Below are 27,866 nucleotides of genomic sequence, written 5' to 3'. Positions count from 1 at the left end.
CACCGCTCAAACGGGCCCGCTTGCTCCGCGCCCTGCCGGCCGGAAGGGTGCGGGGAGGAGCAGGGGGTGGGCTCGGAGGAGCCCCGCTCCAGCCGCGGCAAGCGGGGGGGACCGGCTTCGTCGAGCTGAGGCGCGTCCGGTGGCGGTCGGTAGGGAAGGAGGCGGGAGGAAAGGGTTCCGGCGAGCGTGCGTTTCCAGCCGGGAGGTAGTGATGGCCGTGCCGGTGGGGGGGTGATGCAATGGCAGTGACAGCGGGGCGGTGAAGAGAGCCGGTGCGTGCGGCCGGGCCGGGCCGGGCGAGGGGACCCTGGGCTCGGGGCCGGGCAGGGCAGGGCAGGGCAGGGCGCTGTGAGCTCGGGGCCGGGCCGGCCGCGGAGGGGAGGGGAGGGGTGGCGGCGCGGGCCGGCAGGAGGGTGCCCCGGCGGCGCTGAGCGGCGTCGAGCGGCGCCTCGGTGAGAGACCCGGGGGGAGGGGGGCTCGTCAGGGGGTTATTGCTGCCCCGTAGCGGGGCGCGGGGTCCCCGCCTGGCTCGCGTCCCCCCTCCCGCTGCCAGGCGCCGGAGCGCCTCGGGCCGCACCGCTGCGGCGCCGCCGGGGAGAAGCGCGCAGGGAAAGGCGACCCGCAGCCCGGGGGCAGCGCGCTGGCGCGGGCCTGCGCCCGGCCTGTGCGGCGCGGAGGTGCCGCAGGGCCGCGGGGCGATGGACGCCAGCTCTGCGCAGCGTCGTGTGCAGCGGTTCCTGTACCGCAGCCTCGCTCTGAACAGCGGTAGTGTAGTAAGGACTCCTAGAAAGCTTTCTTCAGGTGGAGCGGGGCTTCGATAAGATTAGTTGGGTGGTCATATTACCAACGCGGGGAATCTGCTTGCAAGCTTTTATCATATTTTCATGCATAAATTAATGATTAACCTGATTGAGAAGCTGGTTCTACTATAAAATGCAGCGTATGTTGGAGTACTTCTCAAGGCACGTTTCCTGTGATATCCATGGACATACTACATGCTTTAATTTCACTTTTCTTTGTTTGTTTGTTTGTTTTATTTCTAAGGGACTTGGTGCGTTTTTCAGGAGCATAAATGCTGTTAGACTTATACTCATGTACTTTCATTCATTCATGAAAATTGAGTCAGGACTTTTGTAGTACTGATTTCTTTGGAAGTTTTGCTGTACCTTCATGCAGTGTTTGTCATGAAGAAGCACTTCTTAATATAAAGCCCTATTCCTTGATTCCCAGTCCTCTACACTTACCAAATCAGATAGCAAGCAGTGAAAATGATCATAGATCTGTGATCTTCATTCAACTGGAAGGAGAAGAGGATACAGTTGTTTCCTGATACCTCTTCCCAGGATTATTTCTGAGCTTTGTCTGATGATAATTTAATGTGATATTCCTAAACAGTTACAAGAGCAGGTTCCATTACAAGTTACCATGCATTGGATAGGAAGAACAGGCACGTAATTCTTGTCTTTCAAGTTTACACCGTGAAATTGTGGCGTTTAAGTTCATCTTTGGCTCTGGTCCTAAATGTCTTAGTAGTCCATTTTCAAGTTCCCATGTGTCTTTTTTTTTTTCCAAAACTATTATATAAAGTATTTAATGTGTCTTCAATTCTTATTGATATTATGAAAACAAACAGTCCCAGAAAAATCTTTCTGAAAAAATACAGAAAATTCAGTTATTTCTTTGAACAGTTCAAAACTACATTTATGAATTTCAAAACTGATAAAGACCTCTGTCCCATGTAACTGAATTCCTGGTTTGAATTCCACCAGCAGAGAAGGACATTTAGTTTTACTGTGTTAGAGATTAAGGTAACTAGAGATAAGGTTTAGGCAGCAGTCAGTATTTTTTGCGTTTTGTAATTCTGATATCCTCATCTCTTGTTGCATTGACTAGATTACTTTTGCTGCTTCCTACCAAAAATGCATTTTCCTTTGGGAAGTTTTGCTCAGCTTAAAAGCGTAATATTTAGAACTTTTTTAAGAGTCTTTCTTTTCTACTGTCCTCCAGTATTTGTGTTCAGTTCTGACTGTGAGATTGCAGCCTTCCAGAATGGAGGCAATTTATCAGTAAGAATGTACGTTCCAGTATTAAGTTAAAATGCCAAGGCACAATTTATTCTGCACCAAAGAATAATTCCTGTTTACTTTTTGTATTTTGTAAAATTTGAAGCCAGCAAATGTAGCTGGATATTTCTTGAGAAAGATTGTGTGTTAGTCTTCATAAACCTTTCCTAATATGAATTTACTCTATATACTCTCTTTTCCAGTTAAATATCTTGTGCCCATGATAAAGAGGAAAACACTAGTATCCAAATAAATGTAAGTAAATTATAGGAATGTGTCAGGTAATTATTTGATATGCTTCAAATTACCTCTTTAAAATAACACTGTCGGACTTGAAATAATCAGACTCAAAGGGATCAATATTAGGTTCAAAACTTAAGAATCACTGATAATATACTATTCAGTCTTATTTTAGTTAATTATGTAATTTAATTATTGCATCAGTGTCTGCATTAATACGCTAAGCAAATAAAATTAGCAAGTAGATGTACATGCTTTTCAATTTTTTTTATGGTGTTCAGCTGAAGCTGAAATTTGGGAACATTGCAGCTGTCTAGCAAACAAAGCCTTAATGGTAGATATGTTTTGGTTACCAGCAAGTCCTCCTTTGTAAATATAACCAAGGTTGTGATTAGCCGGATTATTTTGTAAAGTAAGGTTTGATATAGTGCTGAAAAGCTAATGCAAATATTATAGACTTTTTTATTATTATTATTATTATTATGGTAAAGGGGAACCAAATGAGTGTGTGTTTTATTAATAGCTTTTATGATTTACTTGAGTTAAATCTGTAAATCCAATCAATTCATGTTCCATGCATAGCCATGTATCAATAATATGTTAGGGAGTCTCTCTCTTCGGAAAATACTTACTTTGCTTACTTAAAGGCTTATCTTTCCATTCTGAAGAAGGGAAGTGACAGTGGTCTCAGAGCAGAAATCCTCCTACAATTCCGTTTCATATGGAATCTTTAATGCGTAGCATGCTAAGTGTATTTAAAAGGTCTATTTAGTCCATCATGAGGAAGAGGCTTTCCATGTCTGTTTTAGTGTCTCTGAACCTTCAGCTTACTCTCTTTGAATGAATACCAGTGTCCATGTACTCCCTGGAAGTCAGTAGGACTTTACATTGGCACAGAAATCTTCCTGCATGGACTAAAATGTGGGCATAGCATGACAGAGAATGCTTAGGGTGAATGCTCTTTTTCTAACACATTGCTGTTTGCAGCTCAGTAAAAGGCTAATTTACTCTTCCAACTTGCATTGCATTTGTCACTATCACATCTGAATACAGGGTATATGAAATAAGCACCAGTTTATGAAATAAGATGACATGACTTTCCTCAAGAAAAAACCTATAAAGTATCTTGGGTGGTTACATTATTCAATCACATCAGATTGGGGTGTTTGCCACACTGGCCAAGTTATGTTAGTGTTCATAGGAAATTTACTTTTACCTCAGTTCACTTTAGTGATTAGGATCTGCACTAGTATTTCGTGTTACCAGAATTTTATCAAATTATTTTATAATTCTCTATATGCTTCTCTGTGTATCCTGCCCTTGTGGTATATATTTGTGATGGCTGCAGTTTTACTTACAATGTTGTTTTTCAGACAAATGATGTCCCCCCTTTTTTTAAAACTTACTTTCTTCTATGTAAATATGGTAAACTCACTATAATTGGAACCATAATGGTTTTAAAAGTCGCTCTTCCCGTATCAAGTTAATGCTTCTTTATCCTCAGTTTCAAATATTTAAAGAGCACAGTGGTTGAATTTTTACAAAAAACTGTTTTAGAGCCTATGTCCTTCTAAAGACCCCAATAGAGAGCTGCTGAGCTTGAACAATTTCTTAAAATAAAACATCTCTGCCTCTGCAGTTGAAGTGTGTTTTCACTCTAATGGCAGGCAGGTAGCAGCTTCACCATATTTCTTAGGTGTCAATCAGACAGTCTGTAAAGACAATATATCGGGTAATTTTTGAAAAGTTAGAAGAAGAAATTTCTGTGGCAGCAGAAATTGCTGTGCCACTGCACATATATAATAAAGTGGGAGTTAATCTAGTGTAATCCATATTACAGGAACTTCCATTCTTTGAAATTACTAAGATGTGTATTAACTAAAATTAAGTAAGGGAGAACTTATTTATGACTTATCTATAGATTATAACTAAAGGGACAAAGATCAATATGTTTGATGTAGAACAATAATAACTTTACTGGCTTTAATGTGATTCATAACCAAAACTGTATGCTTGCTTAAGCATACATTATTTAACATTCCATATTTTGTGAATTACTCTGTTGTAAACTATGCAGTTGTAGTTTTCCACAGTCTCCAAATGGATAAAATCAAGTATGGGGTCAGTATAGTTTTTATATTCTTATTCCAGCATTCTAATCTTGAAGTTATACGTAGAAGAATAAAACACACTATTTTTCACCCTACAGTTCTCCTTCAGTTTGTTGCTGCTGTTTTGAATCTTCAGGCTGAAAAACTGGAAGACTTTTAGATTTATTTGAATTGTAAATAAAAAGATCTTTTACACTCTTGGAAAATGGCTGATATTCAGAACTGTGATTTGAAATCTTTGAGTCCACTTCAGCTGTTTGAAAAAGTAACTGAACAAGGAGAAAAAGTCAGAGCACTGAAAGCAGGAAAAGCACCAAAGGTATTTCCATTTCATGTGTTGAACTCTTCATTTTTAAGTTTAGGTCTGTCTTTAAGAGCATTGAAAAATATGGTTGTTCAGAGATCTCTTTTGTATTACAATAAGAAAAAAATCTTTGTTTAAAGATATTTGTCCATTGTGTCTACACAATGTCTTGTTAAGGTAGTCCTTAACAAGAGCAAAGCTGTTACTCCTGAAGTAAGAACAGTGTTGTATGCTTAAAAGTCTGCTTCAGCCAATTGCCATGCTATGTGAAGTGATCCAAGCTATTTGGTTTTCAAATGAAGTTTGTATTACATTCTGCCTTGTTTTTAGATTCTTAGTTAAAATCTCTTTCTATATGCATTATCATACCATTGGCAAATATGTCTTCCCGTAACTGTACTGACAACCCCTGCTGCTTGGTCTCCCTTAAGTAATTTAGTAATTTGCCATTAATTCCATTAATTTCAAGTTCCCTATTCTGTCATCATTATGTTGGCAAAGAGAACTCAGTTTTAATATGGGTTGATATTGGTGTGGAATGCCTGTGGGAACAAGCCTTTAAAACTGGTAGTCAGTAAAACTTTGATGTATTTATGGCTTGTGTGAGATGTTACAATAGCCCTTTATTAGAAAGGTCATAACAATGAAAGTTGTTCTTGTTCTTCCTGTTCTTGTTTTTCAAGTCTATCAGCGAATTATAATGAGTAAGTCATTTTAATGTGAGCCACTGCAAGAACATTTTTAATCAAGTAAATTAGATAACAATTTATATTATATCTAAATACCTTAGAAATTCATACTTTAAGATTATTAAACCTCTGAAAATCAGATAAGCATTTTTTTTCCTCAGGCACAAATGGAAAGGTGAGGCAGAGAGATTTTAAATATCTTGCCAGCGGTGATGCTCTAAATTCTAATGATTAGGAAACTGTTTTTCTTTTCTGTTGGGTATTGATATGACAAACGTGTGTGTAAAGGCTTAACTTAGGGCTTATAAATAAGTCAAAGCATGGATGCTGTCTATCTTAAGTATATTAAGTTGAACAGCTGCTTTTTTCCTTTATTCAGGATGAAATTGATGCAGCAGTGAGGATGCTGCTATCATTAAAACTGTCATATAAAACAACAACAGGACAAGATTATCAGGCAGGCTTGCCTCCAAGAGATCTTGTATCAATAAACAATGGTACAACTAAAGAAGAGGACGAGGACTTTGTGGACCCCTGGACTGTGCAGACATCAAATGCTAAAGGCGTGGATTATGACAAACTCATAGGTAAAACTCTTTCTTCACTGCTACTAAGGAATTTATGTAAAGTGATTCTGATGATCACAAAAATAGCAAAAGATCATAACAAATTCAAAACCATAGACATGGAATAGGTAACTTTTAATTTATGTCTAATCTTAGCATTCACATGCCTAAAGAATTTACTCTAGGAGTTGAAAATGTCCCAGGCAGGGCTTTCCTATGGAGGACTTAAATACATTGCAAAGAACTCTTCAGCTTACAATAAAAGTTTCACTCGCAATTTGTTTTTAGCATAAGGATTGTTATTAGAAGTTATGTTAATGAAGAGACTGTGACTGAATAACTGCATCTTCAGTGGCTGTGATGCAGAATAATAATAGTAATAGTTGTGACCAGGCTTCCTACCATCATTCCACAACTGACTTGACCTCCACATTAGGTAGGGCAGAGTTGATCCAAAATTAATGCAGAAATCTGTAAGTGCAGTGACTCCTTCACAAGACACTATCAAGCAGGCAAGTGCAGTTTGGGATGGAAAAGATGCAGTGCCAACAGAATACATATCTAATGAAAGATATTTTAGATGGGGATGTTACAAAACTTATAAAGTTTGGAAACTTAAGAAATGGTGGCTTTGTTAATTTCCTTATTTGGTTTATAGTTGTCTATTTTGATAGGATGTTTGGGTCCATAGTGTAGAAACAGGTGAGAGAACTGGTCATTAATTTATACTATTTTTGTTCTTTTTAAGACAATTGTCAACCTCCAAACCATGTTTAGTACCTCAATCAAAATAACCTTATGTGGCAGTAACCTTATATTTGCATTTGGGAGCTGAATTGCTAGTGCCAACTTTTTTTTTTCTTTTTTTTTTCTTTGACTGGGTGTAATACTCTTGTGAGATCACATCAAATGAGTGAGTTTATTGGGTTTAGTCTGCAGAAGGCTATGGCAAAAAGAAAAAGTTGAAAAGAGAAGTGTACTAAGAAAGCTGTACCACCATGGAGGAAGAGAGAGGAAAGGAACTGTTAGAATCTAGAGGCGGACAAGATCTCTCATCATCCTGTTACTTGTGTAGGAGTCACGGGGAAGGTTTTTGGTTTTCTTGGGAGGGTTTTCTATTGCTTGTAGAAAAGTGGGAAGAGTAAAATACTCTGTTGGCACAATCTCAAGGTCTTTTCGAGAATGACTGGTATGACTTTACTGTAAATAAGTTATGTAGAACCAGTGTCCTTTTTTCCAGTAACAGGTGGTGTATGTGTGTGTATATATCGTCTTTTGACTCACCCTCCAAAGGTGGATTAGACTGGAGGGTTTTTCCGTACTTATACTGATAGCAGATTGGTGAATTTGATAGATGAGTCATTTAGTTTGTTCTAAGTGATGTGTTGGAAATTTTTCAAAGAATGCTAGCTACTCCAGGAACTGAAGCAGTTGCTGTTTGCTATTGATAAACTTCCTCTTCCTCCTCTAAAAAAAAAATATATATATATATATATATATAGTCCAAGAATTTGACATCTGACAGCTCTTACAGTAAAGGAAACCACCAATCCATTTATTTATTAGCAGTACCAGAGAAAGGTGCCATTGTGTTTGTGTATATGCAAACTTAAAAGAGTGAAAGTGCCAAAAGCAAAGGTTTTAACTGAAAAGGACATTCCTCTCAAATTGTTGTCCTGGGTGTCCACCATTAAGCCTGGTGCAGTGGCCATCCCCGCGATTGGGGCCCAGTACTCCATGTTTCAGGCTGCCCCGCCGGCCAAGATGATGGAAGATGGCAAAATCCATGCAGTTGAGCACATCATCAATCCTATTGCCGTCCAGCAGGACCCAGCCAGTGCTTTTAAAATATTTCCAGTACAAGAGGGATGTGGCACTACTGGAGCAAGTCCAGCGAAGGGCTACAAAGATTTATTAGGGGACTGGAGCATCTCTCTTATGAGGAAAGGCTGAGAGAGCTGGGCCTGTTTAGCTTGGAGAAGAGAAGGCTGAGAGGAGATCTTATCAATGTGTACAAGTATCTGAAGGGAGGGTGTCGAGAGGATGGGACCAGACTCTTTTCAGTGGTGCCAAGTGAGGGACGCGAGGCAATGGGCACAAACTGAAACACAGACACTTCCATCTGAACATGAGGAAAAACTTTTTCACTGTGAGGGTGACAGAGCACTGGAACAGGTTGCCCAGAGAGGTGGTGGAGTCTCCTTCTCTGGAGATATTCAAAACACACCTGGATGCAATCCTGTGCAATGTGCTCTAGGTGACCCTGCTTGAGCAGGAGGGTTGGACTAGATGATCTCCAGAGGTCCCTTCCAACCTCAGCGATTCTGTGATTCTGTGTGCACTTTTAAACACCAAAACAGTCTGCAAATATTGTGTGAAGAAAGGCTATGTCAGAAGAGTACTAGAGATGAGCATCCCTAGAGAATGTAGGCTTTTTGATTTCAGGATGAGCCAAGAAAAGACGAATGAGTGAGAAGGAGCTCTGTGTGTTAGAGTGCTGATATTTATCAGTGAGCTGAATATTGCAAGTGTCACAGAATCACAGAATGGTTGAGATTGGAAGGGACCTCTGGAGATCATCTAGCCCAACCCTCCTGCCCAAAGCAGAGTCGTCTCAGGACCTTGTCCAGTGGGTTTTGACTATCTCCAAGGATGGAGACTCTAAAACCTCTCCGGGCTACCTGTTCCAGTGTTCAACAACTCTCACAATACAAAGGTTTTTTTCTTATGTTTAAATGGAATTTTCAGTGTTTCGATTTGTGCCTATTGCCTCTTGTCCTTCCACTGGCCACGAATGAGGATAGTCTGGCTCCTTCTTCTTTACTTCCCCTCCCTCCCCTCCAACAGGTATTTACACACTTTAAAAAGATCACCTCTGAGCCTTTTCTTCTCCAGGCTAAACAATCCCAACTCTCTCAGCCCCTCCTCATATTACACGTTCTCCAGTCCTCTAATCATCTGTGTGGCCCTTTGTTGGACTTGCTGCAGTATGTCCATGTCCTCCCTGTACTGGGGAGCCTAGAACTGGACCCAGAACTCCAGATGTGGTTTCACCAGTGCTGAGTAGAGGGGAAGGTTCACCTCCCTTGATCTGCTGACAGTGCTCTTCCTAATGCACCCCAAGAGGCTGTTGGCCTTATTTGCCACAAGGGTAAATTTCTGGGTCACATTCAACTCGTTGTCCACCAGGTCCTTCTCTGCAAAGCTTCTTTGCAGCCAGTTGTCACCAGGGGTTATTCCTGCCCAGGTGCAGGACTTTGCATTTCCTTTTGTTGAACTTTATGAGATTCCTGTCTGCCTATTTCTCCAGCCAGCTGAGATACCTTTGAATGGCAGCACAAACATCTGGTGTACTAACCACTACTCCCAGTCTCATATCATCTGCAATTTCGCTGAGGGGGCACTCTGTCTCATTGTCCAGGTCATTAATGAAGATATCAAATAGTATTTGCCCTAGTATCGACTTCTGAGATACACCACTAGTGACTGACCTCCAGCTGAACTTTGTGCCACTGATCACAACCCTTTGAGCCCAGCAATTCAACAAGTTCTTAGTCCACCTCACTGTCCATTTATCTAGTCTGTACTTCAGCAGTTTGGGAGGATGTTACAGGAGACTGTGTGAAAGCCTTACCAAAGTTGAGATAAACAATATCTGCTGCATTCCCCTCATGCACTGAGCTAGTCACCTCATCATAGATGGCTGTTAGGTTGGTCAGGCATGATTTCCCCTTCATAAATCCATGCTAACTACTCACAATCACTTTCTTGTCTTTAATATGTTTGGAAATGGTTTCCAGGATTATTTGCTCAATCACCTTTCCAGGGATCATGGTGAAGCTGACCAGCCTATAGTTCCCCAGATTCTCCTTCTTGCCCTTCCTGAAGATCAGAATGCCATTTGCTTTCTTCCGGTCCTCAGGAACCTCTCCTGGTCTCCATGACCTTTCAAAGATTATCAAAAGTGGCTTGGTCAGTAAAGTTACTGTGTAACTAAAACTACTGGTTATTAGTTTTCCGTATTCAAATATAACATTGCAGTGGCGAAAGAGGAAAAGTGCACAATAAATTTTCAGCAATGCAACCATGCTTTTGAAAACAGTGGAGTAAACTGTTCAGCTTTTAGGATTTCTTGTCTTACAGACAGCAAACTAAAAGCTGTCTTTTGGTGAAAGCTAAAAACTATAGATTAAAAGCACACTGAAGAATTTTTTTTTAAGTTAGGGAGAATGTGTCCTTGTTAGTGGCTGTCTAGTAAGGTAGAGTCTCTCTGGATAGAGAGCCTGAAAAGTGTTGTACTTTCCCAGTTTATTATGTTTCAAGTATAACAGATCCAATATCTATAAAAGGGAGTACCTGTTCAAATCTATTTAAGGACTTCTTATATCATTAACTGTCTATATCTTCACTTGAACTGCATTTGTAACTGCTAGCATTAATGTTAACATACTGTAAATATATATGGTACAACTGGCCTGTATCACACATTTTTACAAACCAACATTATCTTTTAAAATAAAAATCTGAAAGCTTTAGCTGCTAGTTTTGAAAGAGGAATAATAGACCCTTTCAGGAGGAAGTGGGCATAAGAGGATTTAGGTAGGGAAAAATTATTTAGCTTTAACAGGAAAGAAGAGGATAGAGAAAGAAGAGGTGCTCTGTGAATGTTTAATAAAGTTATTCAGGCATTTCCAGAAAAGTGTTCTATATGACAGAGAGCTTTTGGCCACTTTCTATGACATTATACAAACATTTCCAGGGTGACTAGCCCCAGTTAGTCTGCAGCATTTTCATGGTTTCTGTTTCTGTAAGATTAGCCTCTTACCAGTTGTTATTGTTCTGCTGAATCAAACATTCTCGTGTTCATTTGGTCTCTGTTAGTATTCATCCAGGTTATAATTACTTTGCCATTTTGTAATGCATCTTATTTGGTAATTAAGGTCTGCTCAGGACAAGCAGATATAATAACTCTCCCAAAACACATGGATTTAATTGGTGTTTGCTGAATCATGAACTAGCATTTTTCTTTTTTAGTGGCATTTGTTTTAATCAGTCAGTGGATGGCCTCAGTGCTTCCTTTGTAAGATTTCTTGCTTGGTTCACCTAGAGTGAATGAACAATTTCAAACAAGAATTTGTGCCTGTTGAATAATGGTGAATGATAGTCCTGTTTTCCCCTCCCATTTAGTAATGAATTGTATATAGTCAGTAAACTTGAATTTAGGATAAAGTCTTGTAGTAATGCGAGGGCATAACCAGTAATTCTAGAAGAAAATGAAATGGGTGTGGAGGGTCTGGAACGGCAGAAACACCTCCAAACTGATGGTCAGATTGAATATATTTCCATTCTTCTCTCATGTCAAGATTGAGTCCTTCCTTCGGTGAGAATTCCTGATTTTTGTTTGTGAAAGGCTGCTCAATGAATAGTCCACAAAACAAAATACACCATCAAACTTAAACACGCATCTCAGCCAGAGGATAGGAGAGGAACTCCCTATCTCAGGTCTTCTCAGCATCCTAGAGCTCTTGGGTACACGTTGGACTGAGTCTTCTCTCCCATCCCTCATAAAACCCTTGTGGGCATTGCAGTCTCAATGATTAGGATGGGCATGGTTTTAAGTAGTCCTTTTTAAAATGTATATGAAGCCTTGATGGACCAAAAATATCCTCCATGCTGCACTTTGAGAACCTGTGCTGTAAAGGGCTGGAAAGGTTTTTGTGGTTTTTGATGGGAAAGAGATTAGTCTAGTCTGGCTGTATAATAGACCCAGGGTATCTAAATATTTGGCTTTTCAAGTTACCCCAGGGTATTCAATATTCCTTGCTGCCCCTGTAGCTGGTTATTTTGCTTTGTAAAAAGAGTTGTGTTCCCAAGGCAGCACATTGGGTAAACAACACAGGTAAACAGCTCTGCATCCAGCTGAAGTCAGTTTAGCTCTGTTATCCGGTGATGCCAGGATGTAACATTAGGAAATCTAAACCTATCTGCTTCAATAGGAAGTTGTAGTCTTTGAAAGGACATTTTGGTTAGTTACCATATCCCTGTAGGAAGGCTTTTAATATTCTGTTACTTTTGGTTTAAAAAAAAATTTGATAATTAAAAGGTGAGAATATGCATAAGGAAGGAGTTAAAAATAAACCTGATTCTATGTGGGACATTCAAGGTAATTATACTTGTGTTTTCCACAGGGCGAAAGTATATACAAGTCATATATAAGGCATATAGCTTGCTAGCTGCATAATGAATGGGTCTAAGTTGATTTTTCTGTTTCTGGTTTCCTTAGGAAACTGTTACAATGTTTGATATTTGTCAAGTGTCACCTCTATGTTCCAGTGGAATGATTATTTCCTGTTACAGCTAATGTGACCTTAATTGCTTCTGCCATATGGACATGTGTCTTATAACCAGGGAATTTGCCAATGTTGTCTGTTTTTAACAAAATACTTGGAATAGACAGATCTAGATATTATCTACATATAAAAGAATTTTTACTTCCAGAATCTCTGTTTTATTCCCTTGAATACTCTGGAAATCTCAGTAATTAATACTGCAAGTTGTTCTAATTCTGAATAGAACAGAATAGTAGCAAAGAGTAGATTCTTGTCTAGATTTTTGTCAGTCAAACCAAATCATGTCATATTGAGCTGCTTAGTAAGGTCCCCAAGAACTGGGATTGGAGTATAGCAAGTTCTACTGAAGAAAGATTTCTCCAGTTCAGTTTTATCTGCAATAGGAAAAAATATTGCCTTTCAATCTGCCCAAACTTTTCTTGGATGAAATGACTGCACCTAAACACCTATAAAATGCCATCATATTGATCAGCTGATTTTCTAAACCATCAAGTAATAAATCCTATTCATTGCAATAAAAAGTGTTATGCATTACCTTTTCAAGCCTCTTGAGGGGAGTGGTGTCCATAACCATATCAACATAAAAGAAGAGTGCGGTTTGCATAAGAATGTTTGGGGTTGAAGATGAAAACAATATGACCTGAGAGCCGAAAACTTAGGCATCAAGAAAGAAGCATTCAGAGCCTTGCATCCATTTTCATCCTATGGTTTCCAGAGGCCACCAAGTTACTGCCCTAAATATGTTTTTTTTTTGTCATGCTTTGTTCTGAATAAAGAATACTCTTGCTTTAAGGAAGCTGCAGCCATAATCATCAGTCATGGATGGTGCAACGCTGCATGCTATGAATGTACTGGATCTGCTAACATAAGCAAAGTTAGTATCAGGGACTACTGCTCGGACTCCAGGCAACAACCAGGAAAATCTAGCCACTTTCTCCTTTACCTGAGACTTGAAGAAGGAATTGTCACTTTTTCTCTAGGCTGTATTGGTGTGTTCTTGGCAAATACAAGATTTGGTTGTAGTTTCTTTTTTACTTTTTTTTTTTTTACTTTTTTTTTTTTTTTACATTTTATTATTGCAGTTCGGTTTGGCAGCAGTAAAATTGACACAGATCTGATCAATCGAATAGAAAGAGCTATTGGGCAAAAACCACACCGTTTTCTACGCAGAGGAATCTTTTTTTCTCATAGGTGAGTTTTTCTTTTTTTAAAACTTAAAGCTCAGATTAGATGGAATTTTTGTGAGCATTATCAGGAGAAACCTATGCCCAGCAAAGAGGATAGTTTTTTGTTTTTCTGTTTTTCTGTTTTTTTTTCTGGTAAACCAACTATATCATTTGAAATGAGTAAAAGCTACACCAGGTTTACACTGACAACATTTGGAACACTTTGGGGTTTTTTTTAGTACACGTATCAGCTTCTGGTATGTCCTCATTAATTCCCAAAAGAAGAAAAAATGTGCAGGGATTTTTTTCGTATGTACAGGTTCCAGTTTGACTCAGTATGTTAGCAGCCAGATGGAGGAACTGGCCTAGCAGAGTGCCCCAGGGTTCATATGCAGTTGCTGCTGATTTCAGCGAGGGTCCACGTGGCCTGGGAGTCTGAGGCTATACCTATGTGGTTACATAAAAAAGGTTCAGGGAATAAGCTTAAGCACCAGCCTTGCAATCTTCTATACAGTTTAACTGTTAGCATATGTGAGCTTCTGGCCCATGGCAGCTAGCACTTTTCGAATCAATGCCTGAGTGAGAGTCAGGACAAAACCCCTTCCAGAGACTATTCCCAGTAGGTTGTTTGGACATGGCACCCCCTTTGGGAAGGGAGAAACTTTAGCTGTGGGGGTACAAACTAAGCCATACTCCTTCACCTTGGGAACAGGAAATGACTCCCAGCCCTGTTTTATTAGGATTTAGAAATTATTATCCAGTGAAGTAATTTTAAAAGTTGCAAATTTTTATTTTAATTATTTTTTTCTTTGCTCTTTTTCATATGTTCACTGGAACTGGGTATGTTTGCTGGATACTATATTTTATTTATAAATACATTTGGTTTTAAACACACTCCAACTTTGAATAGAAGCTTTTTGCTATAGATATTTCTTCTTAAGTTCTGTAAGAAATGCATCATGTTTTCTGCATTTTTTATTTAGAGATATGGATCAAGTCCTTCATGCCTATGAAAATAAGAAGTCCTTTTATCTTTATACTGGCAGAGGCCCTTCCTCTCAGGCAATGCATGTTGGTCATCTTATCCCATTTATATTCACAAAGTAAGTTATTTCAACCATTTATATTAATCAAAACATGAAAGGAAATATTGAGTAGTGTTTGTAGAACTACTAAAATGATACATTGCAATGGGTTCTGTTTATTTCAGGTGAATATTAAGTAAATGAAAAACTTTATGCAATCATAACTGTTCACATAAGCACAAGTAACTGCATGTGGTATACAAAGATAAAAGCAGGCCTCTTTATATCTTTTTGTTTAAATGTATGAAAATGTTTTAGCTGCATGACTTTATGTCTTCATTTTAACTTATTCTGAGATAAAATCTTTCTGCTTTTATTAGGTGGCTGCAAGAAGTATTTGATGTTCCCTTAGTTATACAGTTAACTGATGATGAGAAATACCTTTGGAAGGACCTCACAACTGAGAAGGCACATGAATATGCTATAGAGAATGCAAAAGACATTATTGCATGTGGTTTTGACATCAATAAAACCTTTATCTTTTCTGATTTAGACTACTTGGGGTAAGTATAAGATTTTAGAGCATTGTGATCAAAATTTTTTAGGTATTTTCACTCGAGCTTTGACAGCCAGCAGTGTTTTGATAAATATATCTAGATTTGAAAGCTTCAAGACAAGTTGTATAACATTTAAAATAGAAACTTACTAATTTTTTTGCTGTCTGCATGTTTTATATATATTCTCCTGGCATTCTTCTGTATAATATATGAACAAGGAATTATGTGTGTAATGCTTAAGCTTAATTAAAAAAAAAAAAAAAGTAACCCCTAAAATGTAAGAATTCCTGAACGACCAAGAAACCTCCAGATTGTTTTATTTAAGATGGTATCAAAACCTTTGAGATGTGTTTACACTTTATCTGTGTTATGTTACTTATCGGAAAAGATATTTCAGCAACTTGTTATGGTCATTTAGCTTAATAATAGTGCATGAAAGATTGTTATTTGAACTTTCAGTAAAGTTTAAAGAAGATTTTGAAAAAGAAACTGCTGATGGAACTGCCTTCTCAGAAGGAAGAAGTTCCATGGCAGAACCCAGAAATGAAGCTGTGGGCTTTGCCCTTTCGTATAGGGGGGATGAGCTTCCTTGGATGCTTAGGATGAGAGGATACATGTTTTAGAACAGATCTGTATAATGTATAGCCCCCAGAATGTGGGGCCTGCAAAGCATTTCCTACTTTCACTCCCCTGACTTTCCCGACTCAGGAAAGTCGTATTAGCACAGATCACCTGCCCTATGGCTGCACAGCTCAGGGTTAGGTCAGAACTGCCATTCCTGTTGCTTCAGATTTTCAGCAGAAATAAAAGAAGGAAGAAGTTGCTGAGCAGTTTCTGATTTAGAAATGCTGCTGCTGTATCTGATGAGAAGTATGGGACCAGGGAACTTAGCCCACAGAAAATAAGAACATGAAAAATCTGAGCTACTATTCCTTTGGCGAACCACAGTGTCCTTTATGGGGTACCCATGGGGGATATCAAGCAACACACAAGACATGATCCAGTCAGGATTTCTCAGTTCACAGAAAAGCATAGAGATAAGTAAACTTCAGGCTCCACGAGTCATTTTGGCACCATTTCCAAATGAAAATATTTCTGTTTTCAGATGATTAATTGTGACAAAAATGTTGTTTGCAATAAGTGTTATGAAAAAAAAGAATATATTAAACTTTCAAGCCATTAAATTCTTGTTTGTAAATAATCATTGATTATCACCTAAATGTGCCATAAAAGACCAAAATGGTGCCTTCAGGGGTTTAATCCTGCAGGTTTTGTGTCACACTCTCCTTGTGGAATGAAAGTTTCTGTCTATATACTTTCTGCTCTTGACTCCTCTTTTTATTTTTCCACTTCCTTTCTCACAGGACAAGTACAGGATTCTACAAAAACATCGTCAAAGTTCAGAAGCATGTTACATTTAACCAAGTGAAAGGAATCTTTGGCTTTACAGACAGTGATTGCATTGGTAGGAAATAATATGGATTTCTAGAAATGATGCCTGTTTTCACTTTCTATGGAGCTATTTAAGTAATTATGTAAACAGATTAATATCTTCTGCTCATGTAACAAAGAGAAAAAAGCAAGATCCATATTTCTCAGCTGATTCCAAGTGGGTATTGTTGTGGTGCCTTCACTATGGAAAACATTTAAGAGTGAAAGTTCCAGTATGAGAGCTACTTTCTGGCCTCAGTAACAGCAAAGTACAAAGCACAGAAGTTGAAGTGTCCAGGATAGAGAATAATTCTTTTTTGTAACTATTACTACAATAGTCAGTAATGTTTCCCAGAAATTTCTACAATAGTCAGTAATGTTTCCCGGAAATTTCTATTATAAAATTATATAGAAGTTTTTCTCCAGAAAAATTTCTATTAATATACACACACCCACACGTGACAAAAGTTAAGAGGTGCTCAAAAGCCCAATTATTAAGGTGCTGGGTAACTCTCTCTTTCATTTACTTCAGTGTAATTGCAGGTTTCTATCACATTGGCCACAGAAAGATTCTGTATCAAAGATGTCATTAAAATGTTGGAGTTCCTGAGTGGTAGCATCATTCTCTGATCAGTAAGTGGGCTGATGGCAGCTTTTCAGCCTCCACTGTTACCAAGGAACTGATTCCTACCAACGTCATGCCTTACCAGTGTTCTGTAAAATGTTGGTACTGTGATGATGGCTTCTTTCCATATTTGGAAAAATCTACTGTTAGCATTCAGTTCTGAGAAGGTTTTGTTCAGGGAATCAGGCTGGTCACTCTGCAATTAAGCATTGTATTAAAAAGATCATTAGGCACATCCGAGATGCTTTTTCATGACAATAGCATGCATAAAGCAATGGGTCTAAGATCTTAGAGTGGAGCTTGCCCAATAGGTAGATTTGTAATTATTCCCTCACAAAGGGGGGAAAAAAAAAAAAGAGCAGTTCATTAGAGTGATGATATAGTCAAGCATATTTCTGAGAATGGTAGCTACTTGAAGAGAGGAGAGGTGAGGCAGATATGTTTTCATGTACAGAGCATGTGCTGATGAACCTTTTTCTGAACCTCTGTTATCACAGCCTGTCTTCTTTCATCAGTTCTGTGTTAGTTGAAGGTATGTTGAGATCATAGAATGTAAAGATGAAAACATTTCCTCAAATGAGGGAATGCTGCCTGATAAGGACAGGAGTTGGTCTTCAGCTGAGCATCTGAATGATTCACTTGTGTATTATATATTTCAAAAGGCTGTCTCTTTTTATCATTGCATATTTTGACTTTTTCTCAGCTGTTTCAAATGTGTTACTTTCTAGGAAAGATCAGCTTCCCTGCTATTCAAGCTGCTCCATCCTTCAGTTCATCATTTCCACAGATCTTCAATGGCAAGGAGAACATTCAGTGTCTTATTCCATGTGCTATTGACCAGGTTAAAAATAACATTACTTAATTTGATTTTTTTCATGTATTTGTTTTTGTAACATACTCTTCAAAGTTCATGGTGCTATATCAAAACATCTATAAAACCTTTCTGTGAATACCTTTCTTGAGAAGAAGCTGGAAGAGGTAAATGGGTGTTGTGCTGCGTCTTGACAAAGATGAAGGCTTTCGTAGCCTCACAATCATGGATTCATATATTATTCGTTCTTGCCAGTCTTGGGCCTGTCTTGATCTCAGCCTCATTCACAATGCACTGGCATCTATGAAAGCAAACACTGAAATCTTCAATTATGCAAAAGCTTACTGACATGAGGATAAGAAGAAACTTCTGGCCATTTCTCTGGTAACTAGGACAAGAAATATGGACTTAACTTGCAACACAAGAGGTTCACAGTGCACTTTAGGGAAAAAACTTTTACCACTAAAAATAACGAAACACCGGAGTAGTTTGCCGAAAACCTGCAGAACTTTAATAATTCAGATCTAAATAAGAGGATAGACCAACATCCACCACAAATGACAGTGGTAGTGTCATTACAGTAGATAAGTATTGATTCTAGGATTCAAATTCTGCACTATCTGAATCTTTAGCAGTTTTAGTTGCAGGGACAGTCGCCAGAATGTGATGTAATTACATTAATCAACCATTGTTTTATGTGGTAAAGCTCTTGCAGTTTTTTTGCCAGCTTGATCATTGATTTACTTTAGATTCTATGATGGTTGTTAAATACGGTGGGAAGAACCTCGCATCTTAGGCTGCATCCATCTCCAGGCTATTAAGGATAGTTTTCACAGCTATTTGAATGTGTCTGTTAATTGAAGGAATGGGAGTGTACAGTGAAAATACAGAAATAAAACAGGATTAGGGTTTTTTTGTTTTGTTTTTTGTTCCTCAAGGTGGTCTGACTGCCTGAGGGGATTGGAAATGGGCTATGGAACGTTTTTCTTTTGTTGAGGCCACCCGTTAAGGCGTGAACTAATGCCTAACATTCAGCACTAATCAGCTTTTAAACCATGTTTTTCAACTTTATTTTGTACTTTGATTGTTCTAGGATCCTTATTTTAGAATGACCCGAGATGTAGCACCTAGAATTGGACTTCCTAAGCCAGCCTTATTGCACTCAGTCTTCTTCCCAGCCTTGCAAGGAGCACAGACAAAAATGAGTGCTAGTGACCCAAACTCCTCCATCTTCCTCACTGATTCTCCCAAACAGATCAAGACCAAGGTAAGAACCTGTGCCCACTCATTTCATTGCAAAGCATCTTCAGCATTTGACAAAATTAGGCAAATGTAGCTAGACATATCAAGTGTAATCTATTGCCCTGCCAGCTATACTAGCAATACAAACACTAGCTAGCATAATGTACAAAACATCCTGTTTGTTTATCTGGTATCCACAGAGCAGCGGTGTATGAATAAGATCCATGGAGGTTCTTGCTCTAAAAAAAGATACTGTGTTGCCATCATTTTGAAATTTGACAGTCCATGACAAAAATCAAATAAGCAGCTCTTTCTCTCAACTGCCTCTCCATGCTAGGAGCACGAAGTGTTGCACAGTGGCAGTTGCAACACTTGCCAAACTTTCCCAGCTGCTTGGGGATCTGCTGGTAACATGCACTCCTCACTCAAATTCCCAGACAAATATTATGTTGAACCTCATCTAAATTTTAGAAGTATCCTGTCTGGGTATATTCATAGAGCCCTTTTTAGTTCCAAGGAAAATCCCTCTCATCCAGTGTCAGATGACTAAGTTAGGCAAAAGCTCACCTGTGTCTCAGTAGTTTAAAAACAAACAAAAAAGCAGTTGTTAAGTGGAAAAAGATTTATAGACAAAATAGCCGTACCTGAAGTTACTATCAGTCAAAACAAGAAAAGGTATCTATTTTGTTTCTGCTAGGTGGTCTTGGATTAATTCTCTAATGATTTACAAACACATATATTGGTCAAATTCTTCTGCAGTTGGCTCATAATGATTCATTATCTGATGTAGAAACTGGTTAGAGTAAGCAATACTTTTTTGAAGAATTAGAATTCCTCATGCATTTGGATGGTAAGAATTCCAGTTTATTGTATTGCACAGTGAAACAGTTGCTTTAAAAAAACAAACAAACAAAAAAAGCTTATAATTTTAGAATAGAGGATACTCAGTGGTAATATTGGTGACATTTTTCCCTTTTTCCTGGCAATCAGCTAATATTCTTTAAAAAGATCTAAGATGTCTTATGTTCAACTAATAAGCCCGATTTCTACTATCCTTGAGCAGGTTGGAAGAGTAATAATAGAGAAAAAAATCTAGCCATTTGAAATATAAAAACTATCCAAAGGAAATCCTGAACAGAATGTAAAGTATTGAGTAATGGAGGACAAACTGACATTTATTTCAGCTTTGGAAGCCCATCACAAGAGCTAGCTATGAAAATATTACTTGAGTGAAAGACAAAGTGTTATTATGGCCAGAAAAACAAAAATCAGAAAATGGAATGATGACTTCTGGTCATAGCTAAAGGTTAAAATCAGAGTGCCACTTTTGTACAGGAAGAACTACCATTTACAGCTTTTTTCAGATCACTAACATATTGAAAATTAATGAGGTTCAAAACTTGCAGGTAATAGAAAATGAAAAATTAGTCAATATTGGAAAAGACTGAGAAGCATCTGGGAAATTATTGAAAGGAAATTAATTATTATTGTAAACTTTTCTTATTTCACATATCAACACTGAATTACAGCTCAATTATTTGCATGTTTTACTAGAATCTGTAATTTAGGTTCTAAGTTATCTATACCAACTCAGAAAAGAGATCAGTGCATCACTGATCGTTGATAAATCATTGAAACACTCGCTCAATGAGTAGGGGTCAGCATATGTAAGAAATGAACACAAGAATAATATAGAACACTTTTTTGTGAAACAATAACACGCCTTCAGCCGACATATTGTAGTTAGTCCCTCTCACCTTGGTAAGAAGATAAACTGTAGAGATTACGGACATGGGAAAAAACAATAGACTTGCAAAACATGGGAATCTGGTAAGGAGATATGTGAGGGAAAGTGCAAAAATATATAAAAAATTAATTTTACAGATCCTGAAGCAGCTATTCAGGCTGTCCTACAATATAAGAATAGATGTAACGTGACAGATGGCAGTTTACTTTCTTAAGATATTCATCGCTGCATAATTATGGTATGCAACTCATTGCCACAAGACATCTGTAACATGGTGGTTAGAAAGATTCCAAAAAAAGCAACATTGATACAGATAATAAGAATATTCAGGAATGGTAAATATGAAACAAACAATTCCTAAGTACCAGAACCAATAAATTCTTACTTTATATGCATGTGTTTGTCTTGGTTGTTGGTGATATCTGAAAAAAGGTACAAGATCCAAATGAAAGCTGTCCTTGTCATTGGGGAAGGCTTTTCTTCCTCTTCCTGGCTATTTTCTTTAAACTTGTAGGAAAACTAGCATCCCCTGAGAACTCCAGCCTTGTCATTTTTTTTTAAATAGGCCAGTGGCTTCTAAATTACTATGAATGGGATAAGCAGATAAGCTATATTTACCAGTGCAATTCATCTGCCCAAAGGAAGCTATGCTTAAAAACAAGGGGGAAAAAAAGCCAGCACGTATTTCATTTTTAGACTGAGCAACTGGGCATTTGTCTGAGGATAGCTATCATAGCCAGGGTTTTGTCATCTCTAACCTTGCTTTCTTGTATTTCTCACAGAAAAAAGAGGAAACTAGGTTCTCTCTAGAATTTCTTTAAATATTCTCCATTTCTCCTCCATTTCTTTCAGAATTAATTTCTTGATGAGGTGTGTATCTTTATTTTTTAGAAAGTACATTTCTTGTAAGCACACAGTCTCCCCAACAAGGAACAGCTTCTTAAACTTTCTTGACAAATCTTGTTTGGATTCTTTTGCTTTCTGCTTTATTTTGGTCTGGTTATGTGATCTGTGGAATGTGTGTGCGTGGTCATTTTTCTGTGCTAGCTTCTAATGACCTTCTTGCTTCAGTCCTGAGGCTCTGTGTTAACTTGTCCCACTCATCAGCTAGTCCTTAACATAGACTTCAGAGGGTTGTGATACACCTCTTCTTTCAGTGTAGTCATCTGCACTTTTATGGAAATTAGACCATCAAATCTTTATGTTGTTTCAGATTAACAAGCATGCCTTCTCAGGAGGTAGAGATACTATTGAAGAGCACAGGAAGTACGGGGGTAACTGTGATGTTGATGTGTCTTTCATGTACCTGACCTTCTTCCTAGAAGATGATGACAGGCTTGAACAACTGAAGCAGGTAAGTAGCCAAGTTCAAGATAGTACTGTTCAGTCCTTACTGGGAGGACAAAGCTATAACCAAGTCCATCTCCATCCCGTACAAGTTTCATTGTATGTGGTTGTTGCAATGTTCTCCTTTCTCACAAGTTATTCTGTCTCTACATTTTTTGAAAAAAGAAAAAAACCAATAATTTTGCAAGTAGTTTCATAAAAATCTCTAACACTATGTAGGACAGTGTCTCTCCTACTTTTCAAATGATGGAACCTTGTTAAGATTCATGTTGCTGTTTAGTTGTATAATAAACCCTGCCTGTGCCTAATGTGCAAAGTACCTAAATATTCTGCAGCTACAAAAGCTAATGTCAAAAGCTTGTTGGGGTTTTTTGTGGGTTTTTTTTTTTTTTTTTTGGTCTTATCTTCGCAAGAAAGGTAATAGCAATGAGGAACTGATTCACTGACCCCAAGCAAAAGCTGCTTAATATGAGTAGTATTTTCCTTAAAACCATCTGGCAGGCTTCTGTCCCTGGCAGCAGGACTTTCACTGCCTTCAGATATATGATCATCATCAATACTAGGGAATATATATTCTGTGGAAGGTGGTATCTGTAGCTGATGGTACCGGTGTCACATTGGTTTGTCAGCTTTCTCCTGGTGGGAACAGCTATAAGAAAGGCAAGAGCTATGGATTCTTCTCTAACCCTTTAACCTTTCCCATGCAAGGGCATGTTGGTTAGCTACTAATCCCCTTGCAAACTCCTACAAATTCCTTATGTATATGGAGCACAGTTGAGGTGCTAAGCAGTTCTCCATTACTCTCCAACCATTGCAGCAGTATTAGCATAACTCTGCTGCAGGGAGCACTAAACCTAGACCACAGTCCTCAGCTTGCTGCAATGCTGCCTCAGAGCCAGGTTAGGAAACATGAAGTCGCAGCTCATACTGTCATTAATGGAGCTAGTTCAGTTACAATACCACAGGGAGAAGCTTTCAGAAGTGGATACTCAGAGATAGCAACATCAGCTCATATTCAAAACAAAAAAAAATCCACTGAAATTAATTAAAACAATTCAGTTTGTAAGGTGTTTGACTATTGCTGAGTGAGTGTTGGCAACAGTTACACCTTGAATTTGTATTACAAATGGCTTGATGACAAGAGAAAGTAAGGTTGTCATGTTCACAGTCATTTCAAACCATAGCTGAACTGCCCCAGCCAGGACTGAACACAGTCTGCTGTTTAGCCTGTGTTTGCTGCTAAAGTGTTTTCAGTAGCAGAGCAATGGAACGGATTGCCAACAGTGAACATGACTCCTAGTGTCAACAGAGATTCTCGGTGTCTTTGCTATAAAAAGGACACCTTAATCACACCTAACCTTTTACTCAAACTCTGTGAGAGAAAAATAGGAGAATTTGTACCTCCTATTGCAAAACAAAACAACAACAACAAAAAAAAACAGCTGAGGGCAACTGTTTATTTGAATTGGGATTCTGGGGAGGAAAATGTGCAGTTTCCTGCAAGTAGTTACAGGGCTTCCAAGTTAAATTCTTGTGAATGTAGCTTATTCAGTCCATACAGCTTGTTTATATATGAAATTGCCCAACTGCCTTAATCTTTTAAAAGGCAACAAGTAATTTTTCAAGTTATATTTTCAGAGTGATACCAGATGATCTTATAAGGCATATGCTTATTTATAGAGACATCCAAATCTGTATTTGCCAAGGCCAGACTTTTAAAGAAATTCTTGTCACTAGGCCTCTTTTCATGTAGCACCATATTTAGCAATCAACACTTCCTTGACAGGCATACACAAGCGGGGAATTGCTCACAGGGGAGCTGAAGAAGGTGCTTATTGAAACATTGCAGCCCTTGATAGCAACTCATCAAGAGAGACGCAAACAGGTCACAGATGAAATGGTGAAGCAATTCATGACTCCACGGAAGCTAGCTTTTGAATTTTGAAGAAATGCGTATGTAACTTATCACTTGATAAACCAAAATCAAATACTTGTTGTCTTCTGTTGTATGTCATCACTCCCTAGTTATGTACAGCCTGCTATCAGTGCTTTATAAATATTGCTTTTAATGAGTTATTTACAATAAACATCAGAGTACAGAAAAAGTTTTAAAATATGACTCGTATCTATTTAAAATCAAAATGCATTAATTGAGGAATTGATTCTATACGAGACAGAATTGCCTGATCTTGCAGAGAAGCACGTCTGTCAGCACAGGACCCTATTTTATTGTATTTCATGTTGAAAATATAAATAAAATTTCCATTTTGATGCTAAAGTCTAACTTGTAAATTGTTTTAGATATGTTGGTAAGAGGTCATATCTCAGAAACTAATAACTATCAGTTCCAATTTCTTTTGTCCTGTGTAGCTTTGTTTACTAGACTACATATCCTATTGGGCTACTTGGGAACGTGCTGCACACATGAAGATGATGAACGTTACGAAGTAGATTACACAGTGACTTAGCCTGAGATGAGTACAGAAAGGATGGAGGCCTGTGAGTTGAACACAAGAGACAGTAAAAATCTAGTTGGCTTTGTTATCCTCTTCTTCTTTGACCTAGGGCAAGTCACAGAAAACTGTCTTTTCTTTCATTTCTGCAGCTATAAAACTAGTCTGGATGCCTCTGAAGGGAGGAGGTAAAACAGGGTTGTAAAATTCCTTCATGTTCTCAGGTGGAAGATGTTATAGAAATGCAAATTTTAGTTTCTAGTTATGAAAAATACTAAAAGTGAGTCATGCTGTGACAATGAAGTCACTGCTGGACACAGTGATATTTCTAGGGCTATCTGTTCTGTTTTACTGCATCAGATCATTTAAACTAGTGGTACTTATTTTAAGATCTGTCCCAATGAGAAAATCTACTTTGAAATACCTCATGTAATACCTCCTTATTTCCTTTCTTAAAAAGAACTTCAGTGTTTTTGGTATGATTTATGGAAGAGCAATTCACATGATTAGCTAGCTTGTTTTAATATGTACAGTGCTGACTACATACCATTTAGATCTATCTTGTATTTATATAGAATAGACGGTGGCTAACCCAGATCCATCTTATCTAAATCAAATAAAAATACCTCTGATAACACAGGTGGGCATTGATGTGTGGTATTTGCAACTCATTTAAAATATAATGAAGGCACTAGAATGAAGTGTGAAAGATTTAAGCTTTAACAGATTCTGTACTGTGGAACATAGTAGATATATTGGTATGTAGTCTTTAAAAAATAAATAAATAAAGCTTTTAATTTGTCCTTAAGCCTTTGAAGGCAGCTGATTACACTTGGGCTGAGGGAGAATTTTCAAGGATGAGGCTTCTCATTGACTTCAGCAGACCTTGGATCAATCTGTTAGTAAGTACATAAGAATGTGTTGCACTGTTTGTCCTGCCTGGAGCTGGTAGCCATTGCAAAATTCCTCCCTGCCCACCTGTAACAGTTCTGTAACAGTGCATGCATGTGCTGTCCAGCAATGACCTTGCCTTTCTGAGAAGGAAACATTTGGGTGCCAAGCTGTATGTGAGTGACTGTTTTAGTGTTATAGTTATGTTTGTGCAAGGGACCGAGGAAAGACTGAAATGCACAGCAAATTTAGTCTTACTGTGTGTTTCAAACTTGTGCTGAAAATAGGAATGCTTAGCTTTTTGCTTTTTTCCTTTCAGTTTACGTGACCTAGCATCACTAATCTAATGCCACTGACTCTGATGCATTAAAGTAAATGTTTACCAATAGCCTACCTCTTTATAACCCATGGTCATAGTATCTTAGTGCTAACAAGTGCTTAACAATCAGTAGCTATATTTATATCTTTTTAAAGTCATAGAGCATTTCCTAGAAAAGCAAAACAGTGTCTTAAACACAGTGGTAAAGAAACTAATTCTTTGTTGTGCTAGACTTTTCAATGGTAACCTTTCTGTTCTCACAATCCAGTGTTTGCCATCTTGGGGCTATACATAGTAGATAGCTCTTAAGTTGATCTTAAAGGGCTTTTACAAACTCATAGTGCAAATTTCTTTGTGAAAACTTTCCATCAGTCCTATAAGATTTATTTCCTTAGGTAAGAATTAATTCAGTTATTCGGGGGAAAAATTTGGTGTGGGACAAACTCAGTGTGTTCTATTCTAACTAAACTTATGGATTAATTTTACAACACAGCAATTAAAATCTGAATGGAAAGTTCTAGAAGGGCATGTGGTAACAAAATTAATTTATCGTTTGCTTACTGAGAAAGCACTTTACTCGAGTACTCAGATAAATGCTTACAAAGTGTTTCACTTCTGAATCCAACAGAAATGATACAGTTTCTTAAAGGAAGCTTGGAAAATTCCTAAATCTGTTGTAATTATTATTCATGTCCCAGAGGTATTTAAAGATCATGACAGGGCAGTCTTGAAAAGCATGGGTGAAATGTCTGAGAATGTTATCAGGTAATGTTCATTAAGTTTTCCTCAATTTGTTGATATTTTGTTCATCTTGCTGTAATAAAAATGTAGAGCAAAGTCTGTATCCAACTTCTTCATTTGCTTTTATTTATTTTTTATTTTTTTAAGGCTTAATTTACAGTTACTGTATTTTTAATCACTCTTCCTGCCCTTTTGGGTATTGATTTAGTCATCCAGTGGAGTTGTTCTTAGTTTTGATGCCCATCACCCTGCAAGTAGTGAAATAGGGTGCCTTGTAACCCTCTGTATCCAGTCCTACCAGGTACATTTCAGATTGCTCCCAGAGCAAGCTAGTAAGAGTCATCCAGACTGGCTGGTTGCTGAATTTATGTGTACACCACAACCAGTTCAGAAATATGGGGAGATCAGTGTGACCTGTTACTATAATACCTTGATAGGTTTAGCATAAAGACTGGTGCTTAAAGGAAACTTGGTACTCTATGATTGCAGTTGTCTGAGAAGCACGAATCCTGAATAGCTTCCCATGGCTCTTCCATGCTCGCCAACAGACATGCTGAAACCTACTTGGATATTTGTGAACATTGTCACAAAAACAGGAACTAACAGCAAAATGAAAACATGAAGCAGAATGTTCCTTCTAAAGAAAATTTTCTGTTTTCAAGTCAGGAAGTTTGTTACTGAAAGAAATTGTCTATACAGAAAGCTGTGGTCCCTAGCAAAGTAAACCCAGTAACAGCCCAGCAAATGTGGTGTCTTCCTTCTGTTGGCTGGCCTTCAGCTAGGTAATTTATCAGAAGAAGTAGTTCTGTGATTATCAGAGTAGCAAACAGAGTAGCTGAAGGTCAAGGTAATGCAAAGAAATGAGAAAATAAGCAGCCAGGTTCTGAAATCCACAAGCCAAATACCCAGCTTAGTGTACATGGAGTTAAGGCTATCTTGTGTAATATGTTGTTAAACAAAAATTGTTTCTTATTTATGTGCCTGGTTTTACAGTACTTTTACAGTCGATTCCTTTACGTGTGGGTAATTTAGCTCAGCGTGAATTAGCCTTGAGTGCTTGCTTTAAGACGGGCTGTCACCAATACACTACATATTTATATTTTCACAGTAAACACTCGCAGACTGAATGTATTGCAAAGTAGTTAGCTTCCTGAAGGAATGACTTACCTCTCATATAGCACTTGTTCA

General features: G+C 38.1%; 1 protein-coding gene across 5 annotated transcripts; it reads left to right on the top strand.

Moving 5' to 3' along the window:
- Positions 1 to 187: 187 nt before the first annotated feature.
- WARS1 (tryptophanyl-tRNA synthetase 1) lies at positions 188 to 26,772 on the top strand. 5 transcript variants are annotated; one of them, XR_010883956.1, is made up of 14 exons: positions 235 to 272; positions 2,267 to 2,318; positions 4,513 to 4,733; positions 5,787 to 5,994; positions 13,406 to 13,514; positions 14,473 to 14,592; positions 14,895 to 15,077; positions 16,436 to 16,536; positions 17,856 to 17,968; positions 19,032 to 19,205; positions 22,141 to 22,281; positions 24,061 to 24,227; positions 24,645 to 24,773; positions 25,537 to 26,772. XR_010883956.1 is itself a non-coding variant. In XM_067294972.1 (13 exons), exons 3-12 carry the CDS (start codon positions 4,620 to 4,622, stop codon positions 24,217 to 24,219), a joined length of 1,422 nt encoding a protein of 473 aa, XP_067151073.1. In that variant the 5' UTR covers positions 235 to 272; positions 2,267 to 2,318; positions 4,513 to 4,619; the 3' UTR covers positions 24,220 to 24,227; positions 24,645 to 26,772. The 5 variants fall into 5 exon arrangements, 4 of the variants coding, with proteins under 4 accessions (XP_067151072.1, XP_067151073.1, XP_067151070.1 ...); XM_067294972.1 differs by having other exon boundaries at positions 24,645 to 26,772; XM_067294971.1 differs by lacking the exons at positions 235 to 272; positions 24,645 to 24,773; positions 25,537 to 26,772 and adding an exon at positions 188 to 205 and having other exon boundaries at positions 24,061 to 24,552.
- The last annotated feature ends 1,094 nt before the right edge of the window (positions 26,773 to 27,866 follow it).

Source organism: Apteryx mantelli, chromosome 4, assembly GCF_036417845.1.
Source record: "Apteryx mantelli isolate bAptMan1 chromosome 4, bAptMan1.hap1, whole genome shotgun sequence".
Taxonomy (NCBI): domain Eukaryota; kingdom Metazoa; phylum Chordata; class Aves; order Apterygiformes; family Apterygidae; genus Apteryx; species Apteryx mantelli.
Note: the sequence above shows the minus strand (reverse complement) of the source record. Positions and strands in the feature narration are given on the sequence as shown.